The sequence below is a fragment of the Cebus imitator genome, unplaced genomic scaffold (genome assembly GCF_001604975.1).
Source record: "Cebus imitator isolate Cc_AM_T3 unplaced genomic scaffold, Cebus_imitator-1.0 Scaffold56, whole genome shotgun sequence".
NCBI classification, from domain to species: Eukaryota; Metazoa; Chordata; class Mammalia; order Primates; family Cebidae; genus Cebus; species Cebus imitator.
In genome coordinates this window covers 3314063-3339009 of record NW_016107371.1, presented here as the reverse complement: position 1 = coordinate 3339009, position 24947 = coordinate 3314063, and the positions used below count along the sequence as shown (strand labels likewise).

At 37.2% G+C, this 24947-nt stretch overlaps 1 protein-coding gene across 50 annotated transcripts in view; it reads right to left on the bottom strand.

The window, feature by feature from the left end:
* The window catches only part of RIMS2 (regulating synaptic membrane exocytosis 2), a 688984-nt gene that overhangs the window by 26114 nt on the left and 637923 nt on the right, over positions 1-24947 (bottom strand). The window contains exon 1 of one of the 50 annotated variants that reach the window (XM_017528965.2): positions 4173-4640. The exons of the other annotated variants lie outside the window; for them this stretch is intronic. Coding sequence (XP_017384454.1) covers positions 4173-4314 — 142 coding nt within the window. The 5' untranslated portion in view covers positions 4315-4640. Of the gene's footprint in view, positions 1-4172; positions 4641-24947 lie in introns of those variants that run through there. 50 annotated transcript variants of the gene reach the window in all.

Sequence of the window (24947 nt, the reverse complement as noted above, 5' to 3'; positions counted from 1 at the left end):
AACCCAGAGCCACATGTAACATTAAGATAGGTTCTGGGAAACCAGATTTCCCAGGTATTAGAAAATGTGCCATTTTCCTACTTTATAGGGCCATAATCATTTGACCTTTGATCTACGGGTGAGAAGTTGTGGGGTTTCTTCTCTTGTTAGGAATGGTAACATTTCCTTGAAATAGTTCCTTCTTTCTTATAATTGTCTCTAATGTTTGAAAACTCTACACATAGTAATATCCTAAGTAGGGAGGTGGACTCAGAGTTGAGGCCAAGTAGTTTATATAGTGAAAATAATTCTTATCTCAAAGGGTTCAATGATAAGATAAGTAAGCATAATTTATAAACTGTTAAATAACATGTAAGGTACTATTACTACTTTCACTTAAAAAAAAACCCAGAAAACAAAAAACAGCCGGAGAGATTAGGAGAACATCTATCTGGAATATACAAAAAAAAAAAAAAAAAAAAAAAAAAAAAAAAAAAAAAAAAAAAAAAAAAACCAAAAACCAAAACCAAACCCACAAATACCATCAGCAATCTTTATTTTGTTTATGGGAATGTCCCTTTCATCCTCACTGAAGTCAGCTTCATTGAGATTTATGATCTGTGGACAAGTTGTTTAGCTTTCCTTAGTTTTACTTTTCACATGTGTAAAATGAGGGAAAAAGTAACATCCTTGAAGAATTACCATGAAATTAAAGGAATGTGGCACGTAGAAAGTGCACAATACATGGTAACTTTCTTTCTTTTTTTTTTTTTTTCAGGCATAGTCTTGCTCTGCCGCCAGGCTAGAGTGCAGTGGCATGATCTTGGCTCACTGCAACTTCTGCCTCTCAGGTTCAAGCCTCTGCCTGAGCCTCCTGAGTAGCTGGGGCTACAGGTGCGCACCACCACGCCCAGCGAATTTTTTGTATTTTAATAGAGACGGAGTTTCACCATGTTGGCCAGGATGGTCTCAATCTCCTGACCTCGTGATCCATCCGCCTTGGCCTCCCAAAGTGCTGGGATTACAGGCATGAGCCACTGCGCCCGGCCAATAAGTGGCAACTTTTATTATTGTACTTGGTCTTCAAGACCATAGCATATTAAAAGGAAATGTCATATAACAACGAAGAAGCAACATAGAGTAATTAGATTAGAAATTTCAAAGATAGATTTTGGGTTTATATCTTAACTCTACCACTTACTAGTTGTGGGCTGCAGGAAAAGTCTTTTCTAAGGTGTGTGGGACGCTGCTGATACCGGCTTGGTTCATGAGCAACTGAGAGTTATCATTGACACCTGAATCAATGTTTAACCCTCACTTTCTGAGGGCACCCTTCTCTAACTCCTAAATTAGGCTTTCTTATAATCTCTTGTTGCACTCTGTACTTTACCTTCCTGACACCTGTCACAGTTATAATTACCTAATTATTTCTATTAATGTCAACCTATCTCCATTAGGCTGTAAGCTCTAAGAGGGAAGGGAGCATATCTACCTAATTCAGAAACTCATTGCTTCTAACCTATCAAATATCCGCAATAAATATTTTTGAATGAATGAATGAGTGGATGAACAAAAAGAATATGATCTCTCTGTAGACTTCTCAGCACTTTTTGTTTAGAATGGAATGCCAAGATATGCTGTACAAGAAGAAAATGTAAATATGGAACTGGAAGACAGGGTACATTTGAAATTATTTTGCTATTGCACTCTTTCTGAAAACACAATTAAAAAAAAAAAGACTAGCTTTAAAATCAGACTGGCTTACTGAACTGATTGGTTAATTTAGTCAAATCACACTGGTTAGTAGATCAGTGATCTTTAGACAAGTTGCTCTTAACCAGTGTGAAAATCACATGGTGAGATGGATTTACTTTCTTTACAAATAAGAATGAGACTCACAGTTATGATAATAGTAACATAATACTGAGTATGTTATCCACATGACCTTCATGAATCCTGTGTGGGTATCTCAAAAAAAAGAAAAAGAAAACCGAGAAGCACTGTTTTAGGCCAATGATTTCTAACTTTTACAATCCTGCAGAGTATGTTGAAATATCTTCAAAATCCCAGGACTTTCAAAGGTGTCAGGGGAATTGCAAAATCAAAGAAGAAAGTTAAGATTTCTTCTTGTGGCTGTACAAATGACTGTAAGCCAATGGAAAAACTTCTAATTTATGGAGAGTGTCTCCTTTCTAGTTACGAGCAGAGAACTGTATGGTTAACTTTAAAAACGCTGCTTCCCATATAAAACATTTTGTCTTGGCAACTTAACAAGCCATACTATGGAACAGAAATCTGTTCCAATTTCCATGTGTAGATGTAGGAATTTCCTTTGGGATTAGTCTGTGTGAGCCATGGTTAAGCAAACGTACTTTAAATTTTGAAATAATTTCACATTTACATACGTTTTTCTTGTCTCAAAAAGGTTTTGAAATGATATTTTGTAAACCCAACAATCTTCATTATAATTTAAAGAAAAAGGATGATATCTTATCTGAAGCAAACTCAGGACTAAACACTTAGTGCAAAAATAAAAATTTGGGAAATGAATCCATAATAACCTATGTTTTATTTAAATATGTATTTTCAGGCATAAGTGTTTAAATTCTAGCCTCATCACTTACTAGGTATGTGAATGTGACCAAATATAAGAAAATAATAATCTAGTATAACTTGGGAGCTGAATGAATAGATTGTGTTGCTGACTGCCTGGGTTCAAATGCTGGCTCTATTATCTACCACCTTGGTGACCCCGGTCAAATTTCTGAACCTCTCCCTGTCTGAGTCTTCTCATCTGGGAAATGAGGATAATAAACATACTGCTTCATAAGGTGGTTGTGGGCCTAAAAGAATACACGTCAAGTGCTTAGAACAGCGCCGGACTAATAATAAGTACTAAAAGTTTTAGCTGAAATTCCGATCATTCATTTACTCAATTTAATTTACTAATTTCTTGACTTGTTTACATTTTCTAGAATTTTAAATAATTATAGGAAGCAAGTGAAATGTAAATGTACAAACAAAAACAGGAAAGGACTAGCATGAAAATTAAGTCATGTTTATATAAGGAAGTACCCTACTGTTAAATCTGTATTGATTTATATCCAACTGATATTGCAACAATAAGCTGGAAGAAATTTAGATAGCTCTAGCTAATAAATTAGTTTGAAGACAACTTTGCAGACGTATTACCAATCCTCCATCTTCTACTTTTCCCCCTCCCTTATCAGGGAAAATAGCAGAAAAAAATTATTTCAATTTGTTTTTAGAGCAGGCAGTTTCTTTTAAATCAGGGCTCACTACAGATGTCCTAGTAAGAGGTCACTGATTGTCATGGGATAGAAGCAAAACCAACCCTGTTATTTACAATAATAGAGTTAATATCATGATAACTAACCAATTCTGGATATACATCTAAAAATGAACACAGTTTGCAACTAGCTTATCCGTAAATTAATATATATTTCAAATGTTGGGGCACTACTTACTATTTACCAGTCTATTCTCATTTTTATTTATAAATTGTATTTCAGTGTTAGCTGTTAAATCTTATTGGAAAGTTCTTCATGAAGCAAATACATGTCCTTTTATTCAAAACTTTATGGACTCCAACTGGTGAAAAGTTTAAAACAGCGAGTCCTCCTCGTGTTTTCCATTAGCTTAATTACAATGGCATTGCTGAAACACCAGAGATTGTGCCTTGAGCACAAACTCACATTCGGTACCATCAACCCTCCACCTGTCTGTCCACTGTGAAACCCCCTCCCCTCATCCGGATCTTGGGGTTTTCATAGGCTGAAATTCCTGTTTCAAAGTTTTGCTGCTGCATTTCCGTTTAGTTTTCGAGTATTTCTGTCTTCCAGGCCAAATGCTAACACCCAGACTGCGAAGAGTAAACAAAAAGAGTGAGGTGCACCCAAGAGGCGCCGCTTTGCCTCCCACCAGTTTACATTCTCATACAACTTCACTAGGAGAGCCTTTTCTCAAGTCGGCGCCTGTGGAGCTCTCCAAATAACCAAGAAACAACTTCTCTGCTCAGCTGATGCGCTCTGGGGCGCTCCCCCCGGCACAGTCCCGGACCGCGGAGGGGCTGGGACACTGGTACGTGGAGTTCCCTCTGCCCCTGCCAACCCTCCAGCCAACGACTTTCTAAACAGATAGAGACACCAACTACGGGGGAAGGGGTGTCTCACCTCCTTCTTCCTCCTCCAGGGAGTTCATGCAGGGAAAGTAGCCGGCCAGAGCCTCGAAGGAGGCAGAGAGGCTGCTCCGGCTCTGGGAACGCTGCATGGAGCGTCCGGCAGCGCCGGCACCCCCCAAGCCCTGCCGGCCCATCTTGGATGAGGACCCGCTTTTCCCGCGGTACAAGATACGCGGCGTCTTGGCGGCTGGGGCGCGGCGACCGCAGCGGTTCCGGGACCAGTCGGCCAGAAGCCAGGTTGTTGCCGCGGGACCCTGAGACTCTGGCCCCTGCCTCCCTGACCCAGCCCGGAGGAGACGTGGCTCTTTTGGCCGCCGGGACCTCCACTTTATTGGAGAAGGGTCAAGAGGAGGAGATGGAGGCAGTGGCGGGCGGAGCGGCTGCTGGCTGTGAACGTCGGAGGTCTTGCCCGGGAGGGAGCCGAGAATCCTGGAGGAGGGTGCTGCTGAGTCTCGCTGCCCTCCCCGCGCAGGGAAATGCCGCTGATGCTGCGGTCCCCGCCAATCAGCGACCGGAGGGGGAGGTGGCGGCGCGGCTGCACCTCGGCGGGCTCGGGGCTCTGGGCGCGCGCCTCAGGTCCCGGGCAGCTGTTCCGAGTAGCTCCCGCTGTTTCCTCCTCCCTCCTCGTGGTTAAGGCCAGGGAGTGGTGACTAATTAAATGCAGCAAGTCAGGCATCATCTCAGATGAGTAACAGAACAGGTAAATTTTTGGTAGTCACTTTCCCTTTCCTCAGGTTCACATTTTTTTTCTTCTTTTTTTTTTTTTTTAGCGCTCCTCAAGCACAGGCAAAAAATATTGAAATTTTCTTCAAGTCATGACACAAAGCCTCCTCAATTTTTACCAACTTCCACGAAAATCTACAATTAAAGCTTTCTCTTTTACTCTTTGTTAAAAAGTGAACTAAAGAAATCAAGAACTGATAAACACCAACACTGAAAAGCATAATGATGTCTATCTACTTTAATTTTAGGAATTTTTACTGTCTTCTTTCTCTAAATTAAATAATCTACCCAGTGTGGCTAAGAATGACAACATTGTAAGGCTTAACATCTAAGCAAAAAGTAACATCCTCTTAACATAAATTTGGGAATAACACAAACATAACTAGAGCTAAGTCGTTTATAAGCGGCATTACGTGATGCATTGTGTAAACTGCACATCTCTATCAGGGAGCCTAAAGCAACTTTAATTCTTTTTTTTCCCCAGGAGTCAGATGACTGTCCTATTTTTTGTAACCTGAGACAAGTCATCCCACCTCTGTTTCCCAATCTAGGGAGGTAGGAAGGTAGGGTACTAAGCAGTCCTAACCCTGTCAAACATGATCACTGGGCACGTGTAACAGGGGATTTCAATGTAAAATGTAAATTATACAATCTAAAATGGTTCATTTATTCAATAAATACTTCCTAGACACTATTTCTGTACAAGCTAGTTGCTTGATATGTTGAAAGATTCAAATACCCATTCAGTTAATATTAATTGAGCTCCTAGTATATGCTAGGTACCATGGTAGAGGTTGATAAGATGCAACAGTGACCAAAGCAGCTAAAAAATCCTTGCTTTCATGGAGCTTACATTTTAGTTGCATGGGAGAGACACAACAACTTAGTAAATTATATAGTGCTAAAAAGGAGATGAATACAAATAAAATAAAGTTAAGGGGTATGGGATACTCTGCAACTCAAAAAGAGTTTTCAGGGTGGTTCTCACCTACAATACGGCATTTCAACAGAGCTTTGAAGAACCTGAGGTAGTGGCTAGTCAGAGATTCCAGGAAGAGAGTAAGTTTGAGGCAGAGAGAAACTCTAGTGCAAAGGCCCCAAGGTGTGATGTCCTGGTGTGACCACGGAACAGCAAAGAGGCCAGGGCAGTTGGAGTAAGTGGGAAGGAATGAAGGACAGAGAGATAAGAGTCAGAGAAAGACACAGGTTATGTAGAGCCTTCTAGGTATGAAAAGGACTTTGTCCACTGCACATCACAATTTAGAACAAGGTATGAACAATGCACACAAGTAATACTCCTTTTAAACCCACTTAAAATTAGGAAACTTTCTGTATAAATAAGAGTTCCATGTAAGAAAAAGTAAAAACTTTGGTTGTTTAGACTTAGGCTCATCCAGATTTATTGCTTTTGTTTTTCTGATAGACTTGGCCTTTCTCATTAATGTTCCTACAACTCTCTGTTAGTCCAATTTCCTTTTCGTTATTTATCTTCCTCAAATATCAGCATTTCAAAATAATGTTGATAAAATCAGAGAACTCTATGAGTACTTTTTCAAATCATATTACTTTTATTCAGAGACTAGAAACTTTCACTAAATGAGATTTCCATTGTAAGAATAAACAGAATCATAGAATTTTAGAAACTGCATGGATTTTACTAAAAGTCATCTAATGTTTTTTGAACTGTGAGTCAAAAGTGAGTCATGAAAATAATTAATAAGTTTTGATTAAGGTTTTTAAAAACAAAATACAATATCAGAGTTCAGCCCATATGGTTAGTGCATCAATTGCATTATTGTTTTATGAATATGCATGTTTATATGTGTGTGCACATGTATGTATTGAGCTATAATGTAAAATATGTTTCTCACTTTTGAAAAAGTTTGAAAAACATAAATCTAATGTAATAAAATACTTTAAGAGAAAATTTAGATTAAAGGGTAAAAAATATAGAAATATATTTAAGAGGAAACAGCTGTTACCATATAAATCTAAATGTAATTGGAGAAATGGGGAAATTTACCAGATTCTCCTAATGATTAAATTACTTGGTTAGAAAAATTTGAGTTTTGATTAGGCATCCCTAACTGCAGATCAGGAGGAAAGTATCAAGGAAGAAGGACTGAGCAAAGAATCTTAAAGAAATAAATTGGCAAGATGAGCTTGGTGGCTCATGCCTGCAATCCCAGCACTTTAGGAAGCTGAGGTGGGAGGATCAGTTGAGTTTAGGGATTTGAGATTAGCCTGGGCAACATAGTGGGACCTCATCTCTAGAAAAAATTAAAAATAAAAAATTAGCCAGGTGTGGTAGTATACACCTGTGGTCCCAGCTACTCAGGAGGCTAGGGCATGACGAAGGCATAAGCCTGTGAAGTTGAGGCTGTAGTGAGCGGTGATGCTCCCACTGTACTTCAGCCTCGGTGACAGAGTGGGACTATGTCTCAAAAATAAAATAAAAAAATTGACTGGGGATGCATGAAAAACTTCCATTTTTGGCACGCAGAGACATCACCATGATGGCTGAATGTCATTTTGGAAAAAGATTTCTTGGGTTTCTGCTAGAGACTGCATGGGGATAGGGAGCTGAGAACAGAATCAGTGGTTATGCCTGAGTTGCCTTGGCCCTGCCTTGTCTACCTGGTTTCATGAACCAAGAAAAAGTTAGTCTGGAATAGTCTAGATGTGTCTACTTCTACATGACCACCACTTCTCTCTTGCAGTTTCAGAACAAAGTTGTCCTGGGAAGGTTTTTGATATTTTTTTCCTAGGATCTTATAGGTACAGATGAGTGATAGAAGAATGGCACAAGGTGGAGTAGAAAGAATGAAAGAGAAGGAAGAAAATAATGTTATTTAGGGGAAGAAAGCTTTAAGGAAAGAGTGTTGACACAGTGGTACCAGAGAGACAGACCCATAATACTGGCCAGAAACTTCTAGTCTTGAATAACTTGTGGAATATACTGATATAATTGAGAAAATTTAGAATTCTACTTTTGAAAATATTCTTATGTTCAATTGTTTTCCTATGTATAACATTACTGAAATAGTATTTCTAGCTTATATATTTTAATAGGTTGATTTATTATTCCTTAGTTCCATTCAAAGTACTGTAACCGCCTAAGGAATTTTAAAATTTACATAAAAATAAATTACTGAAAAAAGATTGAAAGTGTCCTTCCTCCAAATCAGAATATACAAGTAGTATATGTAGTTTTGGATGTAGTTCTCAAGTAATGGGCCACTACATAGTTTTGTTACATAAAACTAAGTATAATTCCAGAATCATTATCATCCAGTATTTCAAATTATTTAGAACTTTCTCATTAATTCAAAGACAGAGAAAAAGTGAGTCACATATATACGCAATAAACAGTCATCTAAAAGTAAAATATGGCCTTGAAAAAATATGGCACTATTAAACATAAAAATCACCTTTTTGAAGAAAAGATAAACATATATAACTTGCATATACTATCATAGTATCCTATTTGATAAATGTGTACTGGCATTTTTGTAGATATGTTGTACTTTAGAGTTTATAAAACATATTATAGTAATTACGCCACTTAATTCTTACATCAATCCTGAAAGAATGTCATAATTATCCCTTCTTTATAGCTAAGTCAATAAAGACTCAACAATACTAAATGACTTGCTTAGCTAGAAAGTGGAAGAGCAAGACTCAAACTCAGGGTTCCTGATTTCAGGTTCAGTACCCTGTACATCATATCACAGATCTCTTATACTGCATAAACTTAAATAAAACTAGAATATAAATTTGATTTTAACTGTACAGTAAATTAGTTTGTCCAACATAAAATATTGACAGTACATTTATAAAACCATAGTGATTATTCTAACTATATACCAATGTTAAATCCATATTCTTTTTAAAAATAAAAATATTAATATTAAATAGCCACATGTGTATTTAAGTCCCATCAATTCTAACAGGGCTAGAAAGTTATGTGTCATTTATGTATCACTTTTTGTAATTGTTTTTAAAAAAATCACCAAAATTTTTAATTATGTGAAATAGTTTATTTCTGCAATAGAGGTTTGGTCATTTAAGTAAATACTCAAAGACGTTGCTACATAGTAGCTCTGTCGTATCTAGATCATGGCTTAGTTCCATCAGGAACATGGTTACGCCTGTAGCAGCCTTCTCCTTTTTTATGCTACAAGTGATGTAAGCCAGGGGTCTCCAACCTACCCCAGGCCATACAGTAGGAGGTGAGCAGTGGAAGGTGAGTGAGCAAAGCTTCATCTGTATTTACAGCTGCTCCCCACTGCTCACATTACCAACTGAGTTCTGCCTCACAGGAGTAAACCTTATTTTAAACTGTACATGTGAGGGATCTAGGTTGCGCACTCGTCATGAGAATCTAATGCCTGATGATCTGTCACTGTCTTCCACCACCCCCAGGTTGGGATTGTCTAGTTACAGAAAAACAAGCTGAGGGCTCCCACTGATTCTACATTATGGTGAGTTGTAAAATTATTTCACTATATATAACAATGTAATAATAATAGAAATAAAGTGCACAGTACATGTAATGCCCTTGAATCATCCGGAAACCTCCCCTGCTTCTAGTCTGTGGAAAATTGTCTTCCACAAAACTGTTTCCTGTTGCCAAAAATGTTGGGGACCACTGACGTAGCTAATGACGAGGAGAATGCAAACTGCTGGCTAAAACCAAGGGAAGGGAAGAGAAAGTAAGTCCCTCTGGGAAGTAATGGGAAAAAAAGCAGTAAGGCCCAGAGGTGGGTATGCTAAAAGGAAATAGAAAAACAAATGGCTACTTCCATCACTATTTAAGTGTTTTCCAGTCAACTCAGAAAAGGCTAGTTGCTGGGAGAGACAGGAATTTCTCAGGAAAAGTTATAAATCATGCGGCAGACTGAACTTACCTCTTTCCTTTTGATATACACTTGTTCTTGGTAATAGGAGGATTTACCAGTTGTGAAGATTGATACGACATTAGTTTTCACAACTGACATCAATTAACTGTGACTTAATTCCTTGCATACAAGTGTCTTTACGCTAAATAGGAATATTTGTGGATATATTTTGGTTTGGTTTATTTAAAACCAACTCTCAGAATCCTAAATTATTTTACTTTATTTTTATTTTTTTGCTGTAATGTAGTATCTTTGCATTTAAGTTATGAGAGATAAATCCATGAAGTTGATATTTTTAAACTGACTTCAAATTGATAAAGGTATTTAACAGTCTTGGGATATTACCTTTGACATGAATGTGAAATCCAAAGTATATAATCTTTTCTTCCATCCCCAGTTTTATGTCAATATTGTACAAATAAATTTTAAGCTTTTGTGATTTCCATTTTCAAAAATATTTTTTGTTTTTACTCAGCAGTTTTCAAGAGTGAAAAGCAGATGTTATACTTCAGCAGGTGGTCAACTAAAAACTTCCATAAAAGTTGATGAGGTCAAAAAACATTTACAAGCCGGATGTGTCAGCTCAGGCCTGTAGTCCCAGGACTTTGGGAGTTTGAGGACTGCCTGATCTCAGGAGCTCAAGACCAGTCTGGGCAACATGGTGAAAGAAAATTCTCTACAAAAAATACAAAAATTAGTCAGGCATGGTAGTGCATGGCTATGGTCCCAGCTACTTGGGGGGCTGAGGTGGGGGAATCACTTAGGTTCGAGAAGTCAAGGTTGCAGTGAGCCATGTTCATGCCACGGCAGTCCAGCTTGGTTAACAAAGCAAGACCCTGTCTCAAAAAAAAAAAAAAAAAGATATTTCTAGTATGAGAAGAAAGATTAAATGTTAGTATTTTCATTATTTCTGCAGTGAGATTTATGATAATATATCTATGGAAGTAAGGAAATAAATTAATTGACTAGGCTAAAAACTAATGGTTAAGATTTGACTCAGGAATCAAGGGGAAAAAACTCTGAAGATCAAAATTATGAGTTATAAAAACAGTGTAGCTACATCATGGAAGGGAAGAACAAATATCTAGACTCTAATATTGATTAAGGCCCTTTATAATAATGATGATGTTAATAGGTAATTTTATGTTCTTCATATGTATTACTTCATTTAATTTTCATAAACACTACATAAGGTAATTACTCTCATTATTCGCATTTCACAGACAAGAAAACTGATGCATATTTTTTTTCCTTTTTTTAATTTGAGATAGAGTCTTGCTCTATCGTTCAGGCTGGAGTCCAATGGTGCAATTTTGGCTCACTGCAACCTCCGCCTCCTGGGTTCAAGTGACTCTCCTGCCTCAGCCTACCAAGTTGCTGGGATTACAGACATCTGTCACCATGCCCAGCTAATTTTCGTATTTTTTTTTTTTTTAGTAGAGATGGGGTCTCACCATGTTGGTCAGGCTGGTCTCGAACTTCTCACCTCAGGTGATCCGCCCATCTCAGCCTCCCAAAGTTCTGGGATTACAAGCATGAGCCACTGCGCCCAGCCCTGATGTATATTTCTTCAATAAATATTTGCTGTGTGCCTAACACATGCCAGGCACTATTCTAGTCACTGGGGACACAGCAGTGAACAAATATGGATAGAATCCTCCTCTACCTTCATGAAACTCATACTCTAGTGGAATAGGAAGTGGAAAAAGGCCTAGTGGAAATAGGCCTGGCTTTTTCCACTTATATCTCACTTACTATAAGCCAAGCCTTTTTCTCAGCAACTTTACTTATCAGCACATACACTCATTTAATACATACACAATTCTATGAGGGAGATACTAGTGGTAGTATACTCATTATATACAAGAGGAAACCAAGGCACACTGAGAATGTCTTTGGCTCAAGGTTACACAGCTTATTAAGAAATGAGATCAGGAATAAGCCCATGAAGTTTGAGGTACAGTGTCATAAGAAAATTTATCTAATGTCACAAGTAGCAAGCCCAAGATTTGAATGCAGGTTTTATGACTCCATAATCCATAATCTTTGACTGCTGAGTGACACAGCTGAAGAGAATCTGCTGAGATCAACAATTAGACAATGAAACTACTAGTAAAAACTGTTTTTTGACATAAGGTCTCATCATGCTGCCCAGGCTGGTGTGCAAAATAGCCAACTCAGGAACCAATCTAAGCAACTCATCATCAGCTGACTCCCATTTAAGGTACTCTGTTAAGATGTCTTTCAGGCTGGGTGTGGTGGCTCACACCTGTAATATCAGCACTTTGGGAGGCTGAGGTGGGCAGACCACTTGTCTGGCTAACCTGGCAAAATGCTGTCTCTACTAAAAATACAAAAATTAGCTGGGTGTGGTGGTGGGTGCCTGTAATCCCAGTTACTTGGGAGGCTGAGGCAGGAGAATTGCTTGAACCCGGGAGGTGGAGGTTGCAGTGAGCCGAGATTGTACCACTGCACTAGAGTGAGGCTCTGTCTCAAAGAAAAAAAAAAAAAAAAAAAAACCTTTCAATAATGGTTTGTCTATCTTGTTGTTATGAAAGTTTATAGTAGGAAATAATAATACAGATTAAACATGTTTTCCTCCTAAAATCCAATTCAAAATGGTTCCATATAATCTGTTCCATTTATACAATAATTGCGGACACAATAAGGTGAGTGGCTCATGTCTAACAAGACAGAGGACTATTACCTGGGAAAAACAGTCCTAGTAAGAGGTAAATTTATGGTATGAAACAGAAACTCTCTAAAAAATACAAGTAATTACAAGGAGAGGCAAATCAGTATGTATTCTAATTGAGGGAAAATGCTCTAATGCTTCTCCTTGACCACTGCATTATAGTTGGGATTCCTCTGCTTGGCAATTCCTTCTGCAACTCAACTTTCTAATGGAATAAGATTTCAAACCCCAATCTCCTTTCTCATACTTCACAACAAACTGAAAAGACATTTGCAAAGGAGCCACAAGCCTTGATCCATGGTTTACAGCCTACAATGTAACCAGATTAACAAATTCAGAAGCCATTCTATTTGCTGTGAGTCTTTCACATAAGTATTTGTTAATCCATCCATTCATTTCTCTTCTATCTATTCAACAAATATTAGTTGACCACTACTATTTCCCAGTCACTTTCTTAAGCTTGAAAGCAAAATGATGAGCAAACAGGAATGAGTGCTTTTCCTGATAAAGTCGACAACATAATGAGTAGGCAGACATTAACAAATAATCATAAAAATTAACTCATAATTATTGTTACACATCATGAAAGAAAACCGCTAAGTGTAATGAGAGTGAGGACTTAATTTAGATCAGAATTTGGGGAAGTCACAGAAGGAAGAAGACTTTTATTTATTTATTTATTTTTGAGATGGAGTCTTGCTCTGTAGCACAAACTGGAGTTCAGGGGCACAAATTGGCTCACTGCAACCTCCACTTTCAGGTTCAGACAATTCTCCTGCCTCAGCCTCCTGAGTAGCTGGGATTACAGCTGTGTGCCACCTCACCCAGCCGAAGAAGACTTTTCTGAGAAAGTTTCTTTGATTGTGAGACTTAAAGGATAAACAGGGGTTTACAGGTGAAGAAAGAATTGAATTATAGATTTTCCAGGTAGCAGGGACAGCATATTTGAAGGAGAATTATAATACCCCTCCATATTCCACCATTTTTCATACATCTCAACATATCTCTCAATGTGTCTGGGTAGCACAGTGAAATGATCATCTCTTGTAAGGAGAATGTGCTCACTTTTTCAGGTCACTCAGTCTGAGTTATTATAGCACAGAATGCCTGAAGTGGTTTATAAGACCTTTTAAAACCCAGCTTACTAATAGTGAAGTATGCAAATATCAGAGGAACAGAGTACACGATTCTCTTGAGTACAGAAATCATGATTGATTTAGTTTTAGTTAAGAAAGAACATGCGTGTGTGCGTGTGTGTGTGAGAGAAAGAGAGAGACAGAGAGCAAAAATTCTCACCTCAGAAAAGCATGCTTTTCTGGGAAAGTGATTTAACCTTGGGAGTGGCTGGTATAGGCTGTGGTTTATCATACAATGATTCTCAATAATTTCAGTCATCAATTTTATTTTGATGTTAGGAGAAAATATAGAGACTCGACTTTTTGGGGGCTAATCATATAAAAATGGGTTTATCAAAATAAAAATAGCAAAGTGAAGCTTATATTCCCTTACTTAAAAATTTAAAAGGTATACCATTAATTATATCATGGCATTCAATCCTTAAAATATAGGAGAAGAAAGAAGTTTAATATTCTAAACCAGATTGCATATATAATATGTAAATATATATAAATGTTGCATATTAAATTTTAAAATTGGTAACACCATCCAAATAGCTTTCCTCCAAAAATGTTTATTTATTATCTAGCCACCACCATTTATCAGCACAGAAAATCTGTGGTGTAAAATTTGAGTTCCTTTATTTTCTGTTATGCACTTTTTGTGATGTTTGGCATTGATCTAACATCTGAAAAAAAGTCTTTGCTTTGCAATACACTGTTATATTAATTTCATTTCAAATAATACTATATTTCATATTATGAGGGCAGCAGTTTATAGGTTCTCTGGGTGAGGCAAAAAATATTTATATCTCAATAAATCTTATGTTGTATCTCAATAGACAATAGAAGGCTTTTCAAGGACAATGATCTTAAATAATGTAGTTGTTACTTGTTACACATTTTATCACAATTCAAGGTAACTGCAACTTTAAAACAGTAATGAAGGATTTATTATTTTAAATTTCATGTATTAAAAATGATTCCTTTTTATTCTCAACTTCAGATTACAGGTTAAGATTAGCTGACAAAGAGTTAAGTTTTTTGCCTTCTATAGTCACTTAGAAGCTGCTTGTCATAGAACCAGAACATTCTAAAATAAATAAAATTATCACAGAAGGGGGTGAATACTCCTTTGTCACTCTTATGAGACAGTTTGCCCCAGTCCTTTGCTGAGTTTGAGCTCCACCCACTTCCGTATTCTTAGATCTGTATCCAACTTCCATCCATAGTCCACGTCAACATTACCCTCAAGTCTCACTCTATTGCCCAGGATGGAGTGCAGTGGCACAATCTCGGCTGGCTGCAACCTCTGCCTCCCGGGTTCAAGTGATTCTCTTGCCTCAGATTCCCAAGTAGCTGGGATTATAGGTGCGCACCACCGCACCCAGCTAATTTTTGTTACTAGAGATAGAATTTTGCCATGTTGCCCAGGCCGGTCTCCAACTCCTGAGCTGAAAGCAGTCTGCCCACCTCAGCCTCCCAAAGTGTTTGGAAGTACAGGCATGAGCCACCATGCCTGGCCATCATAATTTTGTTTTGTTTTGTTTTTGTTTTTTTGTGACGGAGTCTCTCTCTGTAGCCCAAGCTAGAGTGCACTGGTGTGATCTCAGCTTACTGCAACCTCCACCTCCCAGGTTCAAGCGGTTCTTCTATTTCATCCTCCCAAGTAGCTGGGATTACAGGCACATGCTACCATGCCTGGCTTTTTTGTAGTTTTAGAGACAGAGTTTCACCATGTTGGCCAGGCTGTTCTTGAGCTCCTGACTCAGGTGATCCGCCCGCCTTGGCCTCTCAAAGTTCTGGGATTACAGGCATGAGCCACCATGCCCAGCCAATAATTTTTTTTATACAATGACTTTTCTCACATATTTTTAAAAAACCTATAGATTCATCTCTAAAACATATCCATGAAACTAGTCACTAGTAGTCCCATTTTACAAGGGCTGAGATATAAAGAAGATAAAAGACTACACATCCATTAGTGTAGATCTGGGTGAAGTCTAGACAGTTAAACTGTGCATTTAAAAACTTCTTACATTTCTGCATATGGAATACTTTCTTAGAAAAATATACGTGAAGTGCCAGTGAATATATTCCCATCAAAAGGCAAGCTATTGAAAGTGTTTAAGAAAGACAACTGATTGCTAGCTTAGTAAAACTTATTGACCACTCAACCATTCATTATTAAATAATATTAAATATTTATCAGATAGCATCATGTGCAAGTCTGGTGCTTAGCAGAAGTAGTAGATAGTATCATTCACGAACTGACCATTGGTTAAATCTATTACTGTCATCTATTAATTGTTATTTGAACTGATAAACATAGAAAAGCAAAGAAGACAGGCCAAGTGATGCTATGTAATTAAAGATAAAGAGATAATAATGGACCAACACATATTTGGAACATTTTGCATGCAGTTCAAAGCATTTAAAACACCAGCACCAAAGCAAAAAGAAGACAGTTTAAGTATTCCTGTCCTGAACATAATAATGCCACACTTTCAAGATCATGAGACATTAAATTTTACAAATTGTAGGACTATCATATTCTAACACAATTTTGGGAAAGCACAGTATTCAACAGGAAAAGGGCACTAAAGAGATAATCCAAAAATAAATTACTTTGGTTATCATAAAAAATCAATTATACAGGCATAAAATGACTCAGGAAGGAGTAAAACAACAAGCAAATAATAAAAATAAAATTGCTCTTTAGAAGGTTTGAATGACCAGCTTGTTGTCACGTTCAATGGGACTTTCAGGGCCTTATCTTATTGGCTCTCTGAGCAGCATTCTACAGAGTTGAACACTCTTTAATCTGAAAGTATTTTCTTCTCTTGACTTCCATAAGATCACATTCTTGTAAGTTTTCTTCCTATCTCTGTGGCCTCTTCTTTAAAAATCTCTTGTCTGACTTCACCTCTTCTATCAAATTTACTACACCTCCAACACCTGTTGCAACACACCCTTCATGTTCAATCCTGGGCCCTCTTCTTTTATTATACATTCCCTCCAGAGGATATAATTTCATTTCCAGTTTTAAAAACCAAAACCATTTGCTCAAATGTAATTATCTAGCTTAGACATCTCATCTGAGTCTCAGAGCTGTCTACTTGGCATCACCACTAGAATAACTCACAGACTTCTCAATCTACTCTCTTGATTTCTTTCCCACATAAATTTACTTTTTAAAAATTTCCCTCTCTAAACAAATGACATCAGCAGCCAAATAGTAGCTCAAACCAAAAAATCTGGACATCCTCCTTTATTCCCTACTTTTCCTTACTGTGTGCCTCCTCTCATCCAATCATCATCATAAAATTCTGTAGATCCTACTTCTAAAATAGATCTCATTACTAACCATTTCTTTTAATCCTATTCCAAGATACTTTTGCTCTGGTACTCAAGATATTTCTTACAAAGCAGCCAGGGCTATCCTTAAAAAAATAATCCAGCTGGGTGGGATGGCTCATGCCTGTAATCCTAGCACTTTGAGAGGCTGAGGTGGATGGACCACTTGAGGTCAGGAGTTTGACACTGGCCTGGCCAACATGGTGAAACCCCATCTGTACTAAAAATATAAAAATTAGCAAGAAACCGCTTGCCCGGGAGGCTGAGGTTTTAGTGAGCCAAGATAGTGCCACTGCACTCCAGCCAGGGCAACAGAGCAAGACTCTGTCTCAAAAAAACAAAACAAAACAAAACAAAACAAAAAACTGAACCTCTTAAAAACCCTTCAATGCCTTCTCTCTGTAATCAAAATAAAATACAAACACGTAGCATAACCTCAGAGGACCTGTACTTCTAATTTTATCACAAGACTGAAATCACACTGGTTTTTCCTCAAACAGGCCAAATTCTTTTCTGCTTCATGATCTTTTGTTATTGGTTTACTTTTCATTCCTATAAGGCCCTTCATGGCAATCCAATCTAAAGTAGAAGGTCATTTTATTTTCTCAAGTGGCATCTTAAGTCTTTTTCTCATGAATATTATTCCAAAGGTATATTTATAAATGTCTTTGTTTACATTTTATTCTCTTCCCACCCCTACTCAACTGTAACCTTTATTAGAAAAGAAGACTCTTTTATTTCCTACTGCACGCTTCCCCCCATCCAGTGCCTAATATATAGAACACGTTATCCTGGTGAGTTAATGCAGTAAAATAAGTTAGAATTTGGCTGTGTGTCGCTAGTTTCGAATGATGTTAAATCTAGGTCCTCATCTTAAGTAGCACAATGTCAAACATGCAGAGGAAAGATTTCTTAAGTTTTAAGCCTATAATGTAAGTTTTATTTCAACAGACATGAAATTGCAGTCAGTCAACTTACTTCCAGCCCGAAGAATGTCTATGTCAGAGCTGCATTTTGTTCCTACATAATTGAACTGAGCTCCTTACAAGTTATTTAAAATATTAAGACATATTGCTTAGGTTGTACTTTGTAACACTGTTCTTGACAGGTCAATTTCAGTGAAAGAAATATAACTTGGATTAGAAAAAGAAATGACCAGCCTGCCACTGTGCAAAGATCAGATGGTAAGGCCCTGTGATACTGCATTTCCACACAATAATCCAGAGGTCCATGGGCAAAAAAATCTACATAAAACAAAATTTTATGTAGATTTATGGCACTCCCAAAAGGGTTCCAGAACAACATTTAAAAAAAGAGCTATGTGTATTTAGAAATCAGGAGCAGAATAAATCATTTGCATAAATACCTTTTTCAATTTTAAAGAACCCCCTTTAATTTTCCTTGAGAACATTCTCACTCAAAGTACGGGGCCCTCATTCCAAACAAAGAGCCAGTGAAATTCCAAGGTGTAGAAGAGGTAACAGACACTTAATATTTTACGCAGTATAATATTTCTACTTGTAAACTCTTCTTGAACATTTTCAGTGATGAAGATTTGTGGTTTTAATTAATAAATATTCTTACTATGATGTCAAAAATTATCTCACTATAAAATCCAGAAATTGGTTCTAGCTGTGCTTTCTATAATTGTAAAAAAGTCCTCTTTCATGGGGGAGCCTTGAAATATTTAAAAGACATCATTTTACTTTCTCCACAGCTTTCTGTGTTCCTATCTTTTCCTTCTGCCTTATTTTTAGTGTTTCTACCTATACAAGAAATTTGCAGATCGTTTAGCCTTTGTGGTATTATACTTAATAGTTCTGCATCATTTCCCTTCATAATTTGTCTGAATCTTTCATTGTATGTCCCTCTATTTCTATTTCCTTCCTCAGTATTTTAAAATACTTAGTAATGGGAAGCTCCCTGCTCAGCCTAAAATGATTTCTTCTATATCCTTTTCCTTTATTTTTTAAAGATTAGAATAGATTTTTAATTATGTATGTCAGAATTGTATTTTTAAGCTTCTCCCACTACTCAAAGTCTAATTATTAAGTCAAATCAGTATAATTGCCACTTTAACACTTTTCCAGTTTGTGTCCTTAAGACACACGTGCAAGAAGTTTAATTCCTCTTCTGCAAGATAGTCTTTCAGATATTTCATTTATTTAACAAAATTTTTAGGTTCCTATTCTCTTAAGTACTTCAGATAAATAAGTTTGCAAAAGAAAGATCCTTGCCCCCTCAAAGCTCACATTCTAGCAAGGGGAAACAGATAACAAACAACAAATGTAATAAGCCAGTGAATTCTAGTAAGATGAAAGATGAGTGTGCCTGAAAACAACAGTATAGCACAGTAAAGGAGTGGTGGGAGGGGACAGTCAGGGTGTTCCTCACCAAGAAGGAGATATGTAAGCAAAGTCTGGAAAATGGTTCTCCTGTTCCTCTGAGCCTAGTGCCTTCTCTTCCTTTATTTTATTACCAACTTCTTCCTATAGATTTTTTTTTAGCACCTACAATGTGTGAGGCAATATAATAGGTCCTAGAGATTCAAAGATCCATGAGAGAGTCTATTTCCATTATTAGCTCACAGCTAGTAAAAGTAGAACCATAAACCAAATATCCCTATATGTTCAGTGTTATAACAAAATGGTGAATATAAATTACAGAACTGGAAGTAATTAACTCTGCCTGCTATATTTTGATTACTTTTGAAATCTAAGGAAATATGGTCTCTTTCTCCCAAGATTTCTAACACTTGCTCTTCTCTATCAGTTCTTTGCTATTCCTCTGAGTCTAGGACAGTTATCCTGATTATCCTCAAAAGACTTCTGCAAATGTTTAGATATTTAAAGCTTTCTAACTACCCCATTTTGCTTCTGTAGTAGTTTTATTACCTGATTTTAAGAAAGTATTTTATCTTCTAGACTGTATTAAATCTTAAAGTTACATAATTTTTCTTTTCAGCTTCACTTGGCTTCCCTTGTCAAGTTCATGGAATTTTGTGTCCATTTAAAAGTCTCTATCAGGCCAGACGTGGTGGCTCACGCCTGTAATCCCAGCACTTTGGTAGGCTTTTCAAGCCTCAGTTTTATCTCTAAAATTATATTTACATCTTCATGTTCAGATTTCAGGTTTTCCTTCTTTATTATCCCACAGGACTTCCCTATAGTATTTGGTTTCTGCTACTTACTCTAAGAAATCACTGACCACTTTTGTCCATTGTAGTTTCTCTTGCTATGTCACACTGATACCCTTTACAGAAAGTATTCTTCAATTTTTTTCTTTTTTCTTTTTTTTAGATGGCGTCTCCCTCTGTTACCCAGGCTGGAGCTCAGTGGCTCAATCTCAGCTCACCATAACCTCTGCCTTCCGGGTTCAAGCAGTTCTTCTGCCTCAGCCTCCCAAGTAGCTGGGATTACAGGCACACACCACCATGCCTGACATTTTTGTATTTTTAGTAGAGATGGAGTTTCACCATGTTGGCCAGGCTGGTCTTGAACTCCTGACCTCAGGTGATTTGCCCACCTCAGCCTCCCAAAGTGCTAGGATTACAGGTGTGAGCCACCACATCCGGCCTAGTATTCTTCAATTTTAAACAGACCTTTTCTTCCTCCATATTTCAGTTTCAAGAACTATGTAAAGGTCAGTCAATTCCTACCAGGCATATTTTTCAAGGTCGCTTGAAATGTACTATATCTGGCCAGGAACATTTCATAACAGTATCATAATCCAGCACTTGTTTAAGACAACAACCATTTGTTAGAAGATGACTTTAAAACTTACTTTTGCCAGCTGGTCATGGTGGCTTATACCTATAATCCCAGTACTTTGGGAGGCTGAGGCAGTCGCTTGACTCTAGGAGTTTGAGACCAGCCTGGACAACACAGTAAGATCCTGTCTTAAACAAAAATAAAATAAATAAAAACCTACACTTGACTCTATGAAGAACCTATGTCTCATTTATGCAGTGAGCCACTATTACTGAATATTAGTCACAAATAGGCACTATATATATACACACACACATATATGTATACATATACATTTTTTTTTCCTTGAGACAAAGTTTCACTCTTGCTGCCTGGGCTGGAGTGCAGTGGCATGATCTTGGCTCACTGTAACCTCTGCCTCCTGAGTTCAAGTGATTCTCCTGCCTCAGCCTCCCAAATAGCTGGGATTACAGATGCCCGCCACCATGTCCAGCTAATTTTTTTGTAGAGATGGGGTTTCACCATGTTGGCCAGGCTGGTCTTGAACTCCTGACCTCAGGTGATCCGCCCACCTTGGCCTCCCAAAGTGCTGAGATTACAGGCGTGAGCCACCAGGCTGGGCCCACAAATATATTTTATGGACAATATTATGCACAAGTATATTTCATTCCAGGGAATATTATGATATTCCCTGGATGAAAAGAAGCAGAATAAGATCAGGAAACTCAGGCCCATGACACAGACAACTGGATATTATTATACTACTCCATCTATAAAGTCATTAAGAATATATTAAACTGGATTTAAATTTTTAAAAAATTTATTTTAAATGTCACCTCTCATGTTCACTCTAATAAAATCTTCTAGTCTCTATTTGCTAGCTCTGCAACTGGACAAAGACATTGGTTATCCATGATGGAAAAATAGTCTAGGCCTAGCAGAAATAGTCAGGTAGGCCCAGATATTATTAATCTAAAAACAAAACAAATTATGAAACTTCATACATATGTTTGGGTCTTTGGAAGACATTTCAAATCTTCTATGTAAAAAAAGAAGTCTGCATTTTAAAAAATCCTACCTTATCATTAACTAGGTATCTCTTTAACAGATGTGTGATATTAGGCAAATTTAATCTCTCTGTCCCTTGATTTCTTAAAGAGGTCAGATAACTTCTCTATCCTATCTATAAAGATGATCACTGAGCTCCCATCCAGCTTCAATAGTTTGCAGTTTTAAACTTTCTGTTTTATTCCCTAAAGAACTACCTTCTATCTCTCCCTTGTAAGAGACAGAAAATACATGAAACTGTCTGGAAGCTAGTCCTCCTTACTCCTTGGAACATACTCCAAACAGTCTGGTCAGATGTTTACTTACTCTTATTCAAGGGGACATTATAGCACAGTGGTTAACGGTGTAAACTCAGGGACCAGACAGGCTTGCATATATATCCCAGTCTTTACACATCCTAGCTGTAAGGCACACTTGGGCAATTGCTTAAACTCTCTACACTTAATAAACAGGAGTTAATAACAGTAATAACCTAATAGGTTGTTGTGAGAATTACTTCATTTAATAGTGAATATGAAGTTCCCAGTACAATGCCTGGTACGTAATGAGAATTTGGAAAGTATTATTATTGCCAGCATTATTTTTATATTATTTTCAATGGGTAATTTAGTGGTACGTTCTTCTGAAACTGACCCAAGGCAACACCTCCCATGATACACATCTACAAAATTGCAAAGAATTTATTTCCTTTTAATGCAGCCAGCATATTACTGAACAAAGCTTTGGTTACAGTTTAAATTTTTTGTTTCTAAAGTTCCGAGAGATAAGAATTTATATTAACTAGAATTGAGACCAGGCAAAAATTAATAACCCTTTTCAGCTTTCAATATGAAGTGCTAATATGATTTCCAAACACAAGAATAAAAATAGTTCAATAACCCTTTTCCATGGTTTTTGATAAAACAAACTTTGACAATTACAGAAACCAGTGAATCATGATGCAACCTAAAATTTTATGTTGTTATGGAAAATTACAGGCTCTTTATTATATAGGACCTCCTTTTCCTCTTCATAATATAAATAAGCAGTTTTTGGCTGGGTGTGGTGGCTCATACCTATAATCCTAGCACTTAACTTTGGGAGGCCAGGGCAGGTGGATCACTTGAGGTCAGGAGTTTGAGACTAACCTAGTCAAAATGGTGAAACCCCCTACTAAAAATACAAAAAGTAGCCAGACGTCATGGCACATGCCTGTAATCCCAGCTACTTGGGAGGCTGAAGCAGGAGAATTGCTTGAATCTGGGAGGCAGAGGTTGCAGTGAGCTGAGATCATGCCACTGAACTCCAGCCTTGGCCACACAGTGAGACTTTGTCTCAAAAACAAACAACAAATAAATAAGCAGTTCCCAATGATGAGTGTGCCTAATAATCACCTAGAGAGCTGCTTCTGCTACAGAGACTTTGATCGACCTATCAGGAAATCTGTATTCTTAACTATCATTTAAGTGATTTTAATACAGGTAGACCTAAAAACACACGCTGATAAACACTGGTATAGAAGGCTCCTGATCTCTAAGAACTCACAACTTAAGTTATGATGAATTGAAAAACAGGTGCATATGTATGCACGTATGCACGCACACACACACACACATATTCCACAAAATTTTTACTGTTAAGTGTCTATGTGTTAGTTGTTCACAGCTCATAAACCATTTTCAAAAAATTATAATGTAAATCAAAATATAATTCATTTCCTAGGTCATCTCTGGCAAACATTCAAGCCAGAAAGTAATTGCATTATATTTAATATAGCAGCTTGTGTTGTGATTCTGGAATCTGGCAATTATACAGTACAGAGGGAGAAAGAGGAAAGAGGAAGAAAATTAATAAGTGAGAAAATAGAAGAGGGTTTACTTCTCTATTCTTTGGCACAATGAAGATCCTAAAAACGTTCTGAAATGGAGAAAAGGTATAGTTTTCACATTCCTGACAAATTTTCTTCATTGCTTTCTTATCTCCTTACATCTCCAAGCATTTCCAGATGTTGAGATATGAAGGGTAAACACTGTGTCTCACTTTAGTATGTCACCAAGGCTGATGTCCAAAGTCTTCAGAAATTCTAAAACCATTAGCTCCATATCCTCCCTCCTTCAATTAAGACTTCCACTCCTAAAATACTGCTAATCTTAGGCTTGTTTGGTGTTAAAATAAACTGGTGGAGTGGATTCATCTTTCAGAGATATTCTTATTTTCAAACAATAACCTTATCTGGTAAAATTTAAAGTGCGTTTAAAAAATGTGTAGGCAAACTTATAGAGGAATTGTAATTTGGAGCTGGTTAATTTCATTACATACAAGCCTCTAATAGGATTCTTCTCTGGGCTCAGTTCTCCTAAGTTCCAGTTTTGTTATAGCTTCCCTCTTTCCTCAAATAAATCATACTCACAGGTTTGCTAAAAAGGTCAAGTAATATATATATATTTAAATCAGGCACTCTAGAGGTTGAGGTTGAGGAATTGAGGTCAGTTTTTCAGACAAGTATTTAATATTTTTATGAGAACGCTGTATGTAAATTTTTGAATGTATTCACATTTAATTAATACTGTCCATAGACATTTAACACCAGCTTCTGTACAATACCCCTATGAGGCAAAGGAAGAACACCATATGCAAATACTACACACTAAATAACAGCATCATGTTAAGACAGGTTTTTAAGTAAACCAACCTCGGTAAAGCAGCCATCTCAAGTTCATCCCACATTCAGGACTAATGGTTTATTCCTAGTTTGCATTACTTCATGATTATAATGTAAATATCACAAAGATTGTTAACAAGTAACATGTACTTACCAAGTTCTTAATTCTCCCCTACTATTGCATATATAGGTTCACAATGTAGAATACTGTACACTATATATATGTATATTTTAATGTAAGTCCATATGTTAACAACTACCCACAGGTTTTATGGCCAAGTGTTCTCAGGAAAAATTTATGTTCCAAAATTATTTTGCTGTGTTTTATCTAGTGTTTTTAGTGTGGGTGGAATAGCGGGCAGAGTCCTTCTGCATCAACTATTTCTGCCATAGCCACAAGAAACAACTTTGTGGACTTAGGAACTGTCAATTAAAAATATTGAAACTAGGGCCGGGCGCGGTGGCTCAAGCCTGTAATCCCAGCACTTTGGGAGGCCGAGGCGGGTGGATCACGAGGTCAAGAGATCGAGACCATTCTGGTCAACATGGTGAAACCC